At 45.7% G+C, this 17,470-nt stretch overlaps 6 protein-coding genes across 6 annotated transcripts; 2 read left to right on the top strand and 4 right to left on the bottom strand.

The window, feature by feature from the left end:
• Positions 1-68: 68 nt before the first annotated feature.
• PUMCH_002875 (uncharacterized protein) lies at positions 69-758 on the bottom strand (the record flags this gene model as incomplete). The annotated part of the gene is made up of 1 exon (XM_063021867.1): positions 69-758. The coding sequence occupies one exon, from the start codon at positions 756-758 to the stop codon at positions 69-71; it is 690 nt and encodes a 229-aa protein (XP_062877937.1).
• Positions 759-3,774: 3,016 nt separating this feature from the next.
• Positions 3,775-6,033, bottom strand: PUMCH_002874 (uncharacterized protein; the record flags this gene model as incomplete). The annotated part of the gene is made up of 1 exon (XM_063021866.1): positions 3,775-6,033. One exon carries the CDS (start codon positions 6,031-6,033, stop codon positions 3,775-3,777), a length of 2,259 nt encoding a protein of 752 aa, XP_062877936.1.
• Positions 6,034-6,414: 381 nt separating this feature from the next.
• On the bottom strand, positions 6,415-6,972 carry PUMCH_002873 (uncharacterized protein; the record flags this gene model as incomplete). The annotated part of the gene is made up of 1 exon (XM_063021865.1): positions 6,415-6,972. One exon carries the CDS (start codon positions 6,970-6,972, stop codon positions 6,415-6,417), a length of 558 nt encoding a protein of 185 aa, XP_062877935.1.
• Positions 6,973-9,582: 2,610 nt separating this feature from the next.
• On the top strand, positions 9,583-12,717 carry PUMCH_002872 (uncharacterized protein; the record flags this gene model as incomplete). Its single annotated transcript, XM_063021864.1, has 1 exon — positions 9,583-12,717. One exon carries the CDS (start codon positions 9,583-9,585, stop codon positions 12,715-12,717), a length of 3,135 nt encoding a protein of 1,044 aa, XP_062877934.1.
• A 160-nt stretch (positions 12,718-12,877) lies between these two features.
• Positions 12,878-14,560, bottom strand: PUMCH_002871 (uncharacterized protein; the record flags this gene model as incomplete). Its single annotated transcript, XM_063021863.1, has 1 exon — positions 12,878-14,560. The coding sequence occupies one exon, from the start codon at positions 14,558-14,560 to the stop codon at positions 12,878-12,880; it is 1,683 nt and encodes a 560-aa protein (XP_062877933.1).
• A 638-nt stretch (positions 14,561-15,198) lies between these two features.
• On the top strand, positions 15,199-17,451 carry PUMCH_002870 (uncharacterized protein; the record flags this gene model as incomplete). The annotated part of the gene is made up of 1 exon (XM_063021862.1): positions 15,199-17,451. One exon carries the CDS (start codon positions 15,199-15,201, stop codon positions 17,449-17,451), a length of 2,253 nt encoding a protein of 750 aa, XP_062877932.1.
• Positions 17,452-17,470: the final 19 nt, after the last annotated feature.

Here is a 17,470-nt window from a genome sequence, read left to right as displayed (position 1 = left end):
TGGAGGTTGTAGACCATGGAGCGAAGGAGAGGAAGTGTGACTAGCAAACACCGGTATGTAGGATAAATTCAGCTTTTCTCGGTATTGTTATCATCCGGCTTTATCTTTTTCGTTTTCCTTTTCTTGTTGCTGCTCTTGTCGCTTTTGTCGCTCTTTCTCTTGAGGGGTGTCTTGCTATGGGTCATCCGTAGGGTGTCGATGAGATAGATATAATTTCTCTCATTCAAGTCAATATCCTTTTTAGAATGAGGATTGATGATCACAACGTCATAGTTGAACATGAATTTACCACTGCATTGCGGACACTCGCTCTCGGCCGCCTCTTCGGTGGTGTCGTCGATGTGGAGATGGTGCCGAAGCTCACCTAGCACTTTACAGGCAATAACACAACCACAAGTCCGGAGATAACAAAACGGAAAATGCTTCGTCCGTTTGGCAGAACTGACAGGACACACGATGTTGTCTTCAGTGTCGAAATGCACAGAGACATCGGCGATGTCTTTTAGTGACTTGATATGGGAAAGTGCCAGGGGCAAGGACTTTGCGAGGAGAGCTTCCAATAGCTGCTTTTTGAGAAACAAATTGCCCTTGTAGTCAGCGGCGACTCGTTCGCTCTTCCCGCTTTTGGAAAGCGGTAGCGACGTGAGCAGACATACTAGCTCTGCTTCGTGCGTGTTTTCAGCATTGCGAGCCGCCTCGGCGCCGAATATGGCCTGGAGATCCTTTCCCCGAGCAATTGTTCCTCCATCATTTCCCATTTTGTCTAGGTATTACTGTGAAATCGAGGTGTAGACGCAGAATAGCGAACTGATAAAGACGATGAGGAGACAGCAGTGGAGGATAGCGAAAACGGAGCTGACAATGAAAAATGAAGGAAATAAACAAGAGCCGAAAAAAATCCAAGATTGATCTTTTTCTTCTCTTGCAAAATTGGCTATTTCAAGTTCCGATCCTCAGCCCAATTGTGGAGTACTGTCGCATTTTTCACTTACTACCACTGTTCTCCAGATCGCCCACTACTAAACTACTATAGTGCATAGACAGCCAATTCATCCTTTTCGACCCCAAGCCATACCCAACACACATCGCTTCACATCATGAGCCAGAGAAAAATCGACTTGTCCCAGCTAGAACCTCAGCAACTCGCCGAAATCCGCCAATCAACAGAACAAGAGATTGAACACTTCACGCAGTCGCTCCAAGCACTCCAAACAGCACAATCCAAGCTTCAGGACTGTATCCGCACCATTGAAAACATGGAGGGTCTGGACCCCAAAGAGCTTTTGGTGCCAATGACCAGCTCGCTTTACTTGCCAGGAGCAGTCAAGGACAAGGGCCAATACTTGGTGGATATCGGCACCGGATATTTTGTAGAGAAGTCGGGCAAGGATGCCAAGATCGTCTACGACAAAAAACTCACCAAATTGAACGACGACTCCAAGAAGTTGAAGGATATCTTGGTGCAGAAGAACGCCATCGTCAACAACATCAACATGGTGTTGCGTCTGAAGTTGATGGAGCAGCAGCAACAGCAGCAACAGAACTAGTTCTCCTTGTTGAAAATGAACGGGTTGGTGAACACTGCTTGGAGGTTTTGCACTTTCCTGTCTCCTAGACCTGGGATCTGCTTGAGTCCATCGTCTTTGGCAGCCGCAAGAACTATATCTTTGAAAGACTTGCAATTGGCAAGCAAATTGGCCACGTCGGTCTTGTTGACGGCGCGGACGCTGGTGAGCGTGTCCACGATGTGGGAGTTGTAGTCGCCCTTCTTGATGCCCTGGATGGACGAGGCCACCTTGGAGCGCGCCATTTCGTTCAGCTTTAAGTACGCTATGTAGTTTCCGGCCTCCTCAAACGACCATGCAATCACTAACGTTAGGTCATTTTTCACACAGATCACCAGTAGACTCCGTAGAGCATCCTGGGGCAGGTCGATATCTACAACCACCAAAAGCACCCTTAGAGCCTGGTCATTTATGTCGACGTCGGCACTCGACGTGCCTCCCTTAAGCCGCTCGATGCGCCGCCATACATACTCGGGCCGAAGCTTGTGGTACTTGAGCGAAAGAAAGAGGACCTGAATAGTAGCATTTATGTAGTAGTCCAGGAGCACCTGGCCGTTATAGGACCATGGTGTGATTTTCATAAGAGGACTTTCGAGTAACGGATTTCCCTTTTGCGATTGAGCAACTTGAATGGACGTATACGAATGGACACTCGGGCTGGGCCGGTTTCTTTTGATTCTACGGTCTGATTTCGGCATGGATCCGGAGCTAACAGCAGCCACAGGGGTCGAGGAAGACCCTGGTGTTTCGGGTCTGGGTCTATTCACTTCTTTAGAGGCATCAGGCTTTTCAGAAACCTCAATTACGTTGTTCTGGACCAATCCAGGCGTCTCTTTTAATGAATTTGCCGCCGGGGCCTCTTGCCGGCTAGAGGTCGGAACAGGGAGTTTTCTCCGACTGCTTGAAGGAACCTGAGGCTCGTATTGATCCCGCATCTTCTGAACACCAGCAAGGATGCTTGCGAAGGAGGATTGATCGATTTCTTCGCCGCTCATGATTTGGATGAAAAGAGTGGGTCAGAGGAGTTCCAATTTGAAAAAATCAGTGTTGGTGTGAAGCTTGGAAGCAATTGAATTGTTTGATGTCGAATTGAACGACAATCTGACTGCTCTTTTGAGTTTGGAGGAAAAAGAAGTACTAGAATGTGGGGTGCTAAAGGACTAAGAAATAGACAAATAATGGGAGCAACGCCATATGGAAGATTATAAAAAAGGATTCAAAAAACGGGAATTAAACATGAAAGAAGATAAAGTTTGCCTTTACGATCCGATTCTCATTTTATTACACCCAGTTGCTCTGACCATCAGACGTACTAAGTATTCCCTAGTAAAACTATACCTACTAGTACTACCATAAGTATTACTACTACAAAAACCACTACAAGAAACACCAATTCTCCACCTCCAGAGTTTTGCAATCCACACGACCTGAAACATATATAAGGAACGAATCCCCGCCTTTCCTCTTCAGCTAATCCTAATTCTTTTGCTTCTTTCTTCTTATGGTATGTACCCACTATCCATTATTACCTCCACAATGCACCCTCTATATTCAAGCAGAGACACAGTTGCATAACTCGTATAACCGTATAACTCGTTCATCACTAACATTAGTCTGCTCTTTTCCATTTCCAGTCGCTCCTCCTAGTGCTTCTTCTAGCCGTGTGCACATGTACATATGTTCATGCTACGTGGCCGGCATTGCTCGACAAAAACAAGAGCGGTGCGTTAGGCGTGTTCTGGAAATTCGCCCGTATTGGCGAGCGGTTGAGTCCGTATGTGGCCATTGGCTGTTTTATCATGGCATTCAAGGTTTTAAGCGCCTAGACGTGTTGGAGGACAAGACTCGAACAAACCTGGAATATGCGGCCCATGAAGGCTTCGATTCTACTGGATGTGATGCTACGCTGAATTGCAAGATATGCACCTGTAAATGATAAATGAACCTAAAACCCGAAACAGAAGAATAGAGTGTATTCGAATGCCTGAGAGAACATTCCACTGAGATCAGCTACAAACAAGACCGAGTGTCTCGGTATTCGGTCGGGATCAATTGGCGAATTAAAATCATTGTGATCAACGGCCAGAGCCCGCCAGTTGTCTACATGACCATCTCATTAATCCCAGAGCCATAACGCTCCTATCTATAATTAAATGTAAGTATCTATTGATGACAACACTTTCAGTCTCTCCTAGCACACGCGGACCGCCTAACGAAATTCATACAACTCATTTACCAGGTTGCACAACACTGGCGCACGTTCGTTTCCAACGATTCTCTCAAGCGGCATGGAATCCCACTTCGAATAAATTGTTTTAACAAACGACAAGTCGATATCAGCCTGCTCCTTGTAAACCGACTTTCCAACATAGCGTAGAAGCTCCTTGTAAAAGAGAGGATTGGAGGGCACCTCATACACGAGAACATTCTTCACTCCGTAAAGATCGTATCTGGAGTAGTGATGCAATCTCTCCGAGTAGAGCAACACTTGCACTTTTCCGGCACTGAATGCGTAACGTGCCTTGGAAATCTTAGATTTGGACGAGTATTCATCAATCGATGCGAAGTTGATTCTGGTGTTTTGCTTCATGTGCGCTTTTACACGGACATAGTCGAAATATGACGGGATGTATACAAGAAGTCCATTCTCGTAGGATGATTGTTTGAGCGTCGAGGGCAACACCGAATTCACAAAGAATTTGAAGCGAGCCTCATAGTTATTTTGTGGATCTGCAGAGTCGAATCTCTGGAAGATCTGCTTGATTTTAAGACCCACAGAGTTCATGATACAGGTCTTGCTGGTGAAAATCGGACGATACCGGACTTTGCCCCCAATGTTCTGTGACCGAGATACAATGCTGTTAATGTTTGGTGTGAGGTACTCGCTGAATACCATAGACTGGCGCATAAGTTTGGCCTGATCGTTGACGGACCACATCCGAATTCTCGAGAAATCAGCACCGTGGAAGTCTTTAGGGATCTTGTTAAGATACTTCAAAACTGTACCCACATGGTCCCAATTTTGCATCTCAATTTGATTGGCATGGTCAATGACAAGTACTTCAATGGAGGACAAGAAATCATATTCACGCTTCGATTGTTTTGGGTCCTCCAAGATCATGGACAATCCAATAGGAGATGCGACGAGGATATCGGAGTTGTAGAATGAGGAGTACAACTTGACAGCCTTACGAGTGAACTTAAGTCCCACACTGAAGAAGTCATTGGTATTACCCTTGAATGTGTGTTTGAAGTCATCAGGTTTGGTCAGGAGCGGACTACTTTCCTCGTAGAATTGAGACTTAAACTTCTTGCGGTTTTCCAGTTGCTCTGCGCCAGACAACTTGATGATTTGTTCGATAAGTTCGTATGCGGCATTTCTGGTGGGTAGAAGAATTAAGGCCTTTGGTCTAGTGAAACCTTGGTCTCGAAGCTCAGGCTCAACAGCGCCTTTCTTGAGGGTTCCGTTCTTCAATGCATCGTGGTAATTACGTATTTTTTCGTTGTTTTTCATCACTCTGTCTCTAGTCTTGAAAACATGATTGAGAACGTGCAAAAGGTAGAGTTTCTTGTATGATGCGTTGTTGTAAAGTTTGTATGGGTAGTTGATATCCTTGTACTCGAGCATGTTATGAAGAAGATCCAGCTCCAACTCGTCCAAGTTTTCAGAATGGTGGCGGAGATAGTCTGATCTGACTCTTTGCTTGAGTGTGGAATACTTCTCAACATTATTGGTTTTGGCAATCAATCCACTAGCCAAGGCGCCGCCAGGTGGTGATTGCGTGGTGGCAATGTAAGAGCCATCCGCAAGAGATGCTTTAGCTGTTGTTTCCCACTTGGCTGTCTCGATAAGCTTGCTTTTCTTATTAGCATATTCCTCAGTGACACCGTTGAAGTGTGCTTCAAAGGGATCCTCCAGAGCATTGAAATTGGATTGATCATCGAAAGCATCGAACTCCATTTCCTCCTCTTCATCTTCAGAGGGCTCTTCCACATTGAGTCCAGCAACAGATTCCTCTTGCTCAGCTTCTTGACCCTCTTCTTGTTCATTTTCTTCAGCATCAAAGCCCTTGAAATCCTCGGAATCATCATCTTCATTATCGGAAGATTCCGCATCTTGATCATCATTGACTTCATCATCTTCCTCATTCGATTCAATGGATCCACTGGTTTCGTGGCTCTTTCCTTTCTTTGATCTTTCCTTTACAGCCTTTGTAGATTCAATGTTCTGTTGATCTGACTTCAAAAGAGTCAATAGAGCATCGTATGCCTTGATGTTCTGGAATTTATCGGCGACTGGTGCTTCTTCTTGCTCATCTTCCAGTGATTCCGAGACTTCAGGTTCAACTTCTTCGGGTTTATCACGTCTGGCCGTACGCGTGACCGTGCGCATGGATTGACGACCATGGCCATTGCGGTGTTTTTTTTGACCGCCTTTTTGGGGACCGCTTAACTCTCTCTTGGCCATATTTGTGGAGTTCGGTTCTATATGAGATGAGATGAGGTGCGATGAGATGAGATGCGATGAGGCAATTGGATTGTGGGGAAACCTTGGAAGTTGATGAGTGTAAACTTGCAATTTTGAATTTAAAAATAAGTATTTTTGACAATGTAATGCTCAGGTACTCGATTTATATGTCTGGGTGTGTTTGTGTTTCTCTGTCTCAATGGTCAATCAAACTATCTAGTATCTAAACGCAAAAAGAAATTGAGGAAGAGGCTCCGAAAATTAAAACAAAGAAATACTGAGATAAAATTTACGCCAGATCTGCCCTCAAATATGAACTGTAGAATACCCTGGCGATTTACAAGTCTACTTATACAATCATGAATTCATTATAATACCATACTAAGCGCTCTTGAATTTATAGCGTAGCCCATAGAGATGCTGAATATTGGCTGCGGTCAGCGCATGCCATTTTCTGACTAGAATCATCATGATGTAGTTGACAAGAGGCATCACTAGAAACATGTACACATTCTTGTACCCATACTGGCGATAAATTCCCGTGTAAAACTGGACCAATAGTAGGCCGTTGACCACACAGAGCAGTTTGAATGAGAATAAGCCATGCACCAAGGAGGTAGGCACCAATGGACTATGTTGTAAGCGAGCTCCCACCGCAGAAACATCATAGAGGGCTCCAATCAAACAGAGAAGACTCAGAAGCATGAAATGGACTGTATACTTTGCCTCTCGACTAATAATTGCTCGTATGAGAAACGCCACGATAGGAAACTCGATTACTATTGAGGAAACCAAGATTCGGGTATACAATGCGTGATTACCGTCATTTTCTGCCGAAAGTTGGCCAATGAGAAGATCTTGGTCATCTTCGTCCATTGGTAGTGACTCGCTAGAGCATTCAGCTAGCAACAGCCGATCAATTCGTCTTAGGCGAGTCATTAATATGGGGTAAGGGAAGTAGTATTAGAGATGTTCCAATACCGGAGATCAATTTTATGGAAACGACAATTGGGGAAGGAGGGCAAAAATATTATGGCACTTTTGCCGGCTCGATTCGAACTTGCTTTTTGGTGGTGACTCGAACGTCGTCTAGCGGTTTGGTTGGATTGATTTTGACATTGACAGGAATAGAAGAGCCATGGACCGTGGCGCCATGAACATTGAGGCTCAATTTTATCTTGGATTTATTTGAGACGGAAATAGACACCCGAGACAATATTTGCTTGGGTTTGTTCAGGGCCGACGAGCCGGATACATGGACCTTAACCACTATACGCGTTTCCATCAACAACAGAATAGGAAGGAATGAAATTTGTGAGATGAAGCGATTGCGTGGCTTATAAATTCAGTGTTTACAGGAATTAAATGGAAACTTTGGCTAGGGAAAGAGATAGGTGTTGGTGTGTAGCCCATTGGCCAATTCTATCTACAATAGCTTTTAAATTACAATGACGATAGTCAGCCAGCAAAAGCAAATTAACCGCCCCAGATCAAAGTGATAGAGTGATCGCTCCGGTGGAGGGGTACTTGCATGTCCTGGCGCCCAACTCCAAATAGACTATTGATTTGGACCCGCCAACACAAGCGAGGACGCAAACGACTCCTGGGAGCGGTTACTCATGAAAAGAAATTCAAGCAAGACATAAGATTTCATATAGCTAAAATCCGTCCAACAGGCAGGCGTAACTATGGAGCCAGGGCAGCGCAGTTCCAGTGGAGCCCTATACCGCAGCCCCTTTCATCTAGTTTTTCCAGAAGTAACGCAACCAAGAGTTCCACAGGTTCGGCCTAGACCAAAACCGGCAAAGTGCACCATACGTCTATGAAGTTTGGAGCTGCAGATTAGTAGCCGTGAAAGCGAAAGTGTCAAGGAAAAAGGCAATTTATGCAAGGGCGACGTGACAAGAAATCGCCTTAATTTCCATTACTTAGTCGCGGAAGCAGTCAATCAACCCATTGATACGGATTCTTTTCTTCGGATCAGATCATTGGAGATACATGTTGTGAAGCCAAAGTTCAGCGCCTCTTAATATATAGCAATACATACAACCACATACAAATCAATACAAAATTATCTCGCCATCGAAACCATTTCATCAATAATTCTTCAAACTAAATTACACCTTGGAGCTCTTTTCCTATTACAACCACTGTATTTTGGCCCGTGTTTATCGAAGGTCCATCTCCAGATCATGAACCCTTGACAGCCCCTGAAAAGTCAAATGATCGTCTCATCTTCAAACACCACCAGCACCGTGTACCAACACAGACATTCACTGAAACAGATGTTTTCGATATGGCTGCAAACGGTAGGCCCTTGATCTCGACCAACGGGCCAGACCCGTCAAGACACGGCGCGCCTATATCCGGCAGCGTTATTTCCCGATTCGGCAGAAGTTAGCAGCGCTCCCATTCTGGCCCATTCTGGCGTCTTTGTCCCTAAACGTAGAAATTGCACTGCCACTTGGTCTAGGTGTGCAGAAACGACGCACGAAACGGCCGACGCACGGAGCGTTAAGAGCACCACCTAAGAATAGCTGCACTATCTACAGGCACAGAGATCAATGATAGTTTAACTGGCCGAAGGGGTCATGCGATCGTTCTCGGGAGTGACGGCTAGCGCCAAAGAAGAAACCAACAAAGAGATGCTCCAGATCTTGAGCTCCAACCATCGAAGATCTAGATCCATTTCCATGAAAATGGACTCCCTTTGAAAAATTGGTGTTTGGTAAAGTTTAGTCAAAAACGCAGCCTGCAGATACTGGCCATTGTTTAGCAGTAAAGTTTTAGTGCATGTGCGCATGCAGGCCCCACTGCGTCTGGATCTCACCTTACCCTTATCCACGTTCCCTTTGTGTACCACTGTTTATATGCATCAGGAAGGGGGCGCCCAAATTAAGGTGTGCGCCTGCAGACAAGACGCCCTTACCACAGGCGCGGCCTTCCCATGCAGTACGGGCCCTCTGCCTTTATGATCCACCCTTCTCCCACTGAAACTGCTTTCATCACAACAACTCGTCTTCCTTACCAAGTCGACGTTAGCCGTCAATAAACGTCGTTTTCACTGCTCGTTTTGCCTGTTTTGGCCCCGCCTTTCGTCCCGCTGCCTCTCTAGCATCCGGCTCGTCTTTTTTCCGGCTTTTTTTCGCTTCCAGGCCCTGTTTTATTGCCCGAAGAGGTAAAAACACATCCACTGAAAACAGGTGCGACCACTGCCCTTTTTATAGTCCCAGCTGTTGTAAAAGAAACACGCTGCTACCGCACGACCAAGCGTTCGACTTTGTAATTCGATTGACTTTGAATATTCGAAGCGTAACCAAACCTTATTAGTGATACCCACTCGACAGAGAAACTCAACCCACCACAGGTTCGAATAGCACCGAAAAGAAAATTTCAAGCTCTGAACAAAAGTTTGAACCCGTACCTTTTCTGAATATCGCATTCCTGTTGTCACTCGTTCTATCCCTTTAGCTCCAGCCCTGCTTGTATTTTATGGCCCTGAAGCTTGATACCCACAAATTCTGACCCCCGTCTTTCTTTTAAATCACAATGAAGCTTTCCACACACACTTTGGCCGCCATTCTCGTGTCGGCTGCCTCCGCCTGGGCTGCCCCTGCGGGACCTACTGAAAGGGACTTTAAGGATGCCCTCTACGAGTTCTTGGACGGCAACAATACTGCGGCTGCAGCTCCTGTCTCATCCTCTTCGTCGTTTCCATCGTCGTCGTCGTCGAGTTCCACTACGTCATTGCTGCTTGCTCAGCCCTCGACACAGATTCTTGGTAGTTTCTCACTGAGTCCTTCGAGTTCCACTCCGAGCGCCTCCTCCTCTGCTTCGTCCGAATCCACACCAGCAGGCGCTCAGTTTTTCCAGAACTTGATGCAGTCAAAGACTAGCTCGTCGAGCTCGCCAAGTTCGCCAAGTTCGTCAAGTTCGCCAAGTTCTTCGAGTGCCCCCATCTCAACTACTCCAGAGTCTACACAGCAGTTCTCCTTCCCTGCTCCCCTGTCTCAGGGTCTGTCTACTGTCATAGTATCCAGTTCTGCTTCTCAGCCACTGGTCCAGATGGTTCAGTCTTCGCTGTTGGCTCAAGCTTCCTCGAGCCCATCGCTGACTCTGTCTACTCCAGTTTTCTCGATACCACAGATTACCCTGTCTGCTCCAGTCTCTCTGTCTCCCAGCTCTTCTCTGGCACCTGTGGCTCCTAGCTCTTCCCTGACACCAGTGGCTTCCAGCTCTTCTCAGACACCCGTAGCTTCTAGTAGTACGTTCAGCGCCCAGAGCTCCAGTTTTTCTGCTGGTATGTTTGACTTCTTGAAGTCTGTAGGCTCAAGCTCCACCACAGCTAGTGATGCTACCATTACTCCCTCATCGAGCTCTCCCACATTCTCTGCATCTTCTCTGAGCTCTAGTGCTACCGGTAGCTCTGCTTCTTCATTCGCTACCACAACTCCTAGCACAATCTCTGCAGCAGCTTCTACCTCAGACTCTTCCTCTGGCGCTCCTGCCAGCTCTAGTCCTTTGGCTTCTTCTGCTACTTCCGCAACATCCTCTTCTATTACCGAAACATCTTCTGCTTCCACAATGGTCTTGAATGCTGCAGGAAACTCCACCCAAACCGCGGAAACCTCGTCGTTCTCCACTGTTTCTGAATCAATTTCTTCTTTTGCATCGGTGAATGCCTCTTCTTCTCCACTTCCTTCTGGATCTGCAACATCTTCTGTTACGAGCGGAACCGCGTCCTTGACCTCCACAGAGAGTCCATCTTCTACGTTCTTGGGTGCTTCGTCATCTATCACCTCTGGATCATCAAGCTCTTCTGCTAGTGACATGAACATGCTTTCTAAGAACCCAACTCCCGATACTGCTACGACGACTGCATCAACTTCAAGTTTCTCTTCTGAGTTCTCCGTTTCATCTTCGCCCACTCCTGTTGCTACGACTCCAGGAACAGAAACTTCTAGCAGTAGCAGTGCCACTTTCTCGAGCAGTAGTACTCTCTTCACCTCTTCAACCTCTACCAGCGCAAGTGAAAGTTTTACATCTTTGAACACAGGCACTCTCCTGCTTTCGACTACATCCAGTGTTCCATCTCTGTCATCGAGCTTCACTGTTTCTGAGTCTGCGACCCCAACAGTGTCATCTGTATCAACTACTGCTCCCTCTACTTGGACTTCTGCTTCTGAGAGCACTAGCTCATCGACAGCAGTTTCTGAGCCAACAACGACACCTGTGATTCCTCTCACAAGTTCGACAGTGCTGACCAGCTCCGCAAGCTCCAGTTCTTCTTCTCTGAATGTCTCCGTTGAATCTTCATCTATAATCCCAACCACTTCCGTTGAATCTGTCAGTCCGGTCAGTTCTACCACTCCTGTCAGTTCTACTGCACCAGTGAGTTCTACTGCACCAATTGTCTCCACGCTGGTGAGTGAATCAAGCGCTACAACTACAAGCGCTGTGGCAAGTACTCCAGCTACTACTACCCCTCCTACCTCAGTGGCTACTAGTACTGACAGCACCGCAAGTTCTTCTAGTAGCTCTATCACTCTTGGTGAAGTGTCTTCTGCAATTTCCTCCGAAGCACCTGTCAGCTCCCTGGTTATCTCGTCTGGACCTTCTTCTCTTCCAGTTCTCTCTACAGAGCTGTCGGCCGAATCTGCCTCAACTACTGCACCATCCACGACTATTGAAACGTCCTCGAGCGAAGACAGTATCGCATCATCTGCCAACCAAGCACCTTCTCAGTCTGTAGTGACATCCCCAATTCGTCCTAGCCCAGTTCCTTCTGTAACAACTGCAACTCCTGTTGCTTCGGTTCCTTCTACTGGAATCGAAACTCCAGCAGCTTCAGCTCCAACTCCAACCGGAAAGCCAACCTCCTCAGTCAGCAACTGGTTGCCTACTGTACTCGAGACTGCTGTGGCCTCTACCACATTGGCACTGGCAGACAGCACTGTTGTCCCACAAACCTCTGGACTTCCAAAAGCTATTACACCAGCAAACACAGCCACACCAGGCGACAACTACAGATTGGTCACTGTTGGATTTAAGGAGCCTTTGAACTATCCATTTGTGGTGTCACACTCGATTTCGTCTGCTCAGATCTTCGACTACTTGCCACAGGTATTGAAGTTCCCATTCAACGAAAACCCACAGCTTTCTGAGGTGATGGTCAACAGAATTGTTCCTTTTGGGTCTCTGGACGTCAACTATATTATTTCAGTGGCTGAGGTTTATTTCCCAGCAGATGTAGTTGATACCTTGCTGCTGTTGCTTGGAGACACTAGCTCCAAGTTGTACCAGAACAAAGATGCCACAACGAACATGTTGGCACAATTGATTGACATTCGTATCCCGCTTACCGGTTTGAACACCGCTGCTCGCCCAACCGCCGCACCTCAGTCAGACAATGGTTCTGTTGGGTCTTCCGACTCCAAGACACTGAACTCTGGTGTAGTGGCAGGTATTGCCGTTGGAGCTTCTATTGGTTCGCTTGCATACATGTCTCTTATGGTTCTTTTGTTCCGCCGTTACAAGAAGAAGAACATTGAGCTCATGTCGACAGACTCTGAGAGCCGTGTGGATAGCGACCACTCCAACAGAAGCCCGGTTTCTAGCCAAACCGGCAAGTTCCAAATCTCTGTTCCCGTCAACGCGCTGAATTCTTTGGGTTGGGCGGAGTAAATTCCCATAACTTATTCCCGGATCTAGCTCTTGCGAGCAGTTCCATGTCACTCCTTATAACAACTTACTTCTACAATTCGTTCATGCATCAAAGGACAAGGAACATTTCAAGTTCGATCCACATATGCCTTTTATTGACAATACACACATTATTTTTTGCTCAAAGCGTTTCTATGTATGCATGTAGCTCATTCACAACTGTTTGGGAATCTTCATCCAAAGTCTCCTGGAGCTCGCCAATGAGTTCATCTGTGGACTCAAGACCATTCTCGAAGACAAAGTCGTAGACGAATCCAATTAACAGCTCCTCCTTAATACCCAAATATTCTTCAATGAGAACACTGATCTTTTCCTTGATTGCATCCAAAGAAGCTTGCGGCATCTCTTGAATGGACTTTTTAGCTTTCGTGGAATTACCAGCTGAAGAGCTTTCCGAGACTTTGACCTTGACCTCCACAGGCTTCTTTGCAATGATCGATCCGGATTGGAGAGGCTCACTTTCTGCATCTTTGGCATCGAGCGCATCTTTCTCTTCTTCACGCGCACGCTCGTGATTCCGTAGACGCATGTATTCGGGGTAGTTCGTGTAGTACGATTTAACTTTGGCGTTGGAACATGTGGCCGCCGATGCAACGTCCAACTCCAGAAAGACCTTGATTTCGTCCATGTACACGATCTTGTTCTCAATGAGGTTCTCCTCGTAGCCCATTTCCTTCTCTAGTCTAGATAGAAGTGGTGCTTTCTCAGACTGCTCAAGTCGCTCGATTTCGTGAAGTTTCTGTTGAAGGGTCTCTTCGGTCTTCTTGGCCTTTTCTTTTTCAATGTATTCCTCATACTCCTTGTCTGTGAGGGCATTGAGCAGTTCGTTTTCGTTGGTTGTTTCGTCTTGCTCCATTTCCACGTCGGCCTGTTCGCCGCCGACTGGCGCAGCTTTAATACCTTCGTAGATCAGGGTTAGTCTAGTACGGGCACGAAGCCTCTCCTTTTCAATCTCACGTTTTCTACGTTCCCGCTCAATCGTGAGTACCTTCGAGCGGAACTTCATGATATCTTTGACGATGACTTCTTTCAACTCTTTCGGCACCTCTACCAACTCCGAGTTTTCGACCTTGTATGTTCGATAGTACTTCATGACCTCATCTAGATCCTCTGTTCCTGTGCGAGTCGTTCCATGGCTGTAGTACTTCTTCTCTGATATTATTTTGGCGATCTCTGCTGCAGTTGCAGTTCTACTAGCTTCAGAGAGTTGTTCAGCCTCATTTCCGCCAAGCTCAGGGTCAAAAGCGGCCACGACTGTCGGAAGAAGAGCTGCAATGTTTTGAGATACCCAGCGAGTAACCTCTATCGCGTGGAAGCGCACAAAGACGCCGCGAACGTCTCGACCTACAGTTTCCGATAAGAAGGTGAAATCGTAAGTTTTCGGAACTTTGAGAGGACATGCAGACAAAACCAAGTCAAAGCATCGCACGGTGGCGCTCTTGCGAAGACTTGGAAAGTCTTGGAGGAATACGGTGTTGATTTGCTCCAAACGATTTGTAGGCGCAAAAGCATCAAGAACACGCCAGTTCTGCGGATCCTGCTCAGTTTTGCCATCTAGCAATTCTTCAGAGTCAATTTCATCTGCGCCAGCGGCCTCTGCTGCCGCCTGGCCCTGGCCACGAGCTGTTCTTTTGTCGTTTTGTTGAACGATAGAATCTACGTCCAAACTGCCATTTATGGGGATAAGAATATTCGGCAAAAAGCCAGACGTTGTAGGAGGGGCTATTCCACCTAGTAGGCTAACAATTGCCGAATTATTCTCGCTGGTGTATGTGATAGGAGCCACTAAACGTAGATTTTCCATATTGAATTAAGAAGGCAAATAGAAAGCAAAGGAGTCACCTTTTACTAACGAAACTATCTTAAAATAACAAGGGGTAGTGAATGAATTTGGGCGCTTTACAATTTGAAGCGTATGAATCGATTTCCTGTTGGATTTCTGTATCGATGAGTTGTAGAATGGAGAATCTGGGGAAACGTCAGTAGAACGGTAATCTCGCGGATTTTGAAGGCAAGAGTGACAATTCCAAAATATTCAGAACTATTCTCATTCGGACTTTCTCAGAAACGATATCTTCTAGCTCTTGGAAAGTGGATCATCTATTCTTTTAGTTCGACAAGTGCTGCATCAATAGCCCTAGACCAGACGAGAGAGTTTTGGAAATTTCATTTTCAATAATTGCTTTAAAAATGTTTCAATATTCATACTCCATGTGCAACTCGTTATTGTCACTGAGCGTCTGAATCCAATTTGCACCCAATCACAACTAGACCAGAGCTCAGCCAACAAAGTAGAACAAATCAGTTGAGAAACACAAACGATTCAATAATGAATTTCCTAAATCTTTTCGAAATTCGCCGCTCCAAATCATCAATGCTCATCTCTACCCCATATTTCATTTCTACTGTAGACCACATCCATTTTAATTAAAACATCCACCAATGGCCCTTCCGAAATATCCATTAGAACTAGCGTTCCCACCTCATCGGAAAGAGTCGGCACAGGGCTCAAACCACAACCTCCCGCTGAAGCCCACGTCCAATACCCATCCTTGGAACTTGGTCTACAATTCTGCAATTGAAGATCCCCAGACGCTCGCAAAGTGGGACGAGCTCTTCGCCGTGCTAGATAGTTGCTATGGGATGGCTTTGGCGAAAAAAGAGCCGCTTGAAGCGGTGAAAACGGCTGTCGTAGAGCTGTATTCGGCGCTCCTATCGCTCTTTCCTCTTATGGCCGGTTATTGGCGTCTGTTTGCGGCCGTGAAACTTAAAATGTTTGGACAGAAGGAATTTGTAGACTGCTTAAAGTGTGCCGTGACCGCTTGTCCGCAAAGCGTGTCGTTATGGGTCGAATACTTGCAGGCTTTGGTAGATGATTTAGACGTGCAAAAGGGAAAAGTAGAAGACTCAAGTCATGAAATAGAGAAGACCACGACTGAGAACTCCTCTAAAAACCAATCTGCTGAAAATGGAGAACCATCTACCATTGATTCTGCCAGTTCAAACTCTCAAGAATCCGTTGATCCCAACAAGATCGAAAGTATACGGCTGGAGTTCCAACGTGGCGCATCCGTCATTGGTAGAAATTTTAATTCCGAAACATTTTGGGATTCTTACATTGCGTTTGAGTCATCCATATCAGACCTGTCAGAGCATCTAATAAAGGTGTATTTGCAACTAGTGACTCTACCTCTCTACCTGTACTCGCATTTCTATAACAAATTCTTGGATACAGCCAAAAAATATCGCATCGATGAAATAATCACAGACTCGGAGCTCCTTGCGACCAAAATTGCTCCTTTCGGGAAGTCCCTGGCGGACGAACTCTCTTCTGAAGAGTCCCAGCAAATCCTCGATGCCTTCACATATGACATTTTCACCGAAACACAGAGAAAAGTGAATGACTGCTGGAAGTTCGAGTCTGAACTCCAACTCCATTCCTTTGTTCCCACGCTGTCTTCGGCTTATGATGCACAGTTCGAGGTGTACTTGAAGTACTTGGATCACGAAATGCAAATACTTGAGACGGCCACCCCGGACGAAAAGGAATCTCAAGTCGCTCAGATCTTAAATATATTTGAGCGTGCTTTGATTCCACACTGCCACGAGCCACAGCTATGGCGGAAGTACATCGCATTTCTTATCACAGTTGGCTCAGAATTTGAAAAGGTCCAATCGTTGTATGATGCTGCTATCTTCAAGTTTGCACCCATTGCAGATTATCAATTGAGAGATGAATATGCCGAATTTTTGATGAACAATGCTAAATTTGACTTGATGAACATAGATATGATAAGATCTATCAAGCAGTATTCTGGCACATTGGACAAATCAATATATGTGAAATCGGCATATTTGCATGACATAAAGACTTTAATCAGGCTTTGGGTTCAACATGTCCCAGCTGCCTCTTCTGAACCTCTCCTTGAAACTCTTATCAACAATTACTTTGACCGGGTTGACCGGTATAAGAAGGATTCACTGTCGAAGAATGAAATCCAAAATAAAGAAGAATACTCTTTAAAGCCTGAACATAGCATGTCGCTACAAAAACTATTGAACGATGACAGCATCTCACTGATTATAGTCTCCTACCTTCAATTGATACGAGTAAGCGACGAAAACGTGTTACGAATTCGTAAGTTCTACAACAAATACCACCAAGAGAGTGCTCTAGCTCGGTCAGTACAGTTTTGGAACTTCTTTGTCAGGTTCGAGGGTCAAGATATGAAGAATTTTGTCAATTTAGGACACATTGTCAACTACTTAAAAGAAAACACAGCTCTTCCTAAACAGTCTGTTGACGCTTTTATTGAATTGCAACATGCTTTTGTTTGTTGCAATCTTACAAAGGCGATGTCGTCTCCTGAGAGTAAACATCTCTTGTCACCATTGATTAACACTCACAGAGATACTTCGGAGGATTTGTTTGTCAACAGTTCTGCAAGAAAGCGACTCTCGAAAAACCATGTAGAGTCCAGAAACAATCTGACGGCGCAGAAGGGAAGTATATTCTCACAGACTCTCAAGAAACAACTTGGGCACCCCGGAGTCGTTAGGGAATATAGTCCTGAAATCACAAATTCATGGATCGAGAGAGACTGGATCCTGCTCTCAGATGTGGACAAAATCCCGCCGCTTCCTACGTTTAGACTCGTTGACAAGGCTAATTCGCCTTTAATTTATCATGATTAGTTGTACGTAAAATAAATAG

This window comes from Australozyma saopauloensis, chromosome 3, assembly GCF_035610405.1.
Source record: "Australozyma saopauloensis chromosome 3, complete sequence".
NCBI classification, from domain to species: domain Eukaryota; kingdom Fungi; phylum Ascomycota; class Pichiomycetes; order Serinales; family Metschnikowiaceae; genus Australozyma; species Australozyma saopauloensis.
This window is presented reverse-complemented; position numbering and strand designations above follow the sequence as displayed.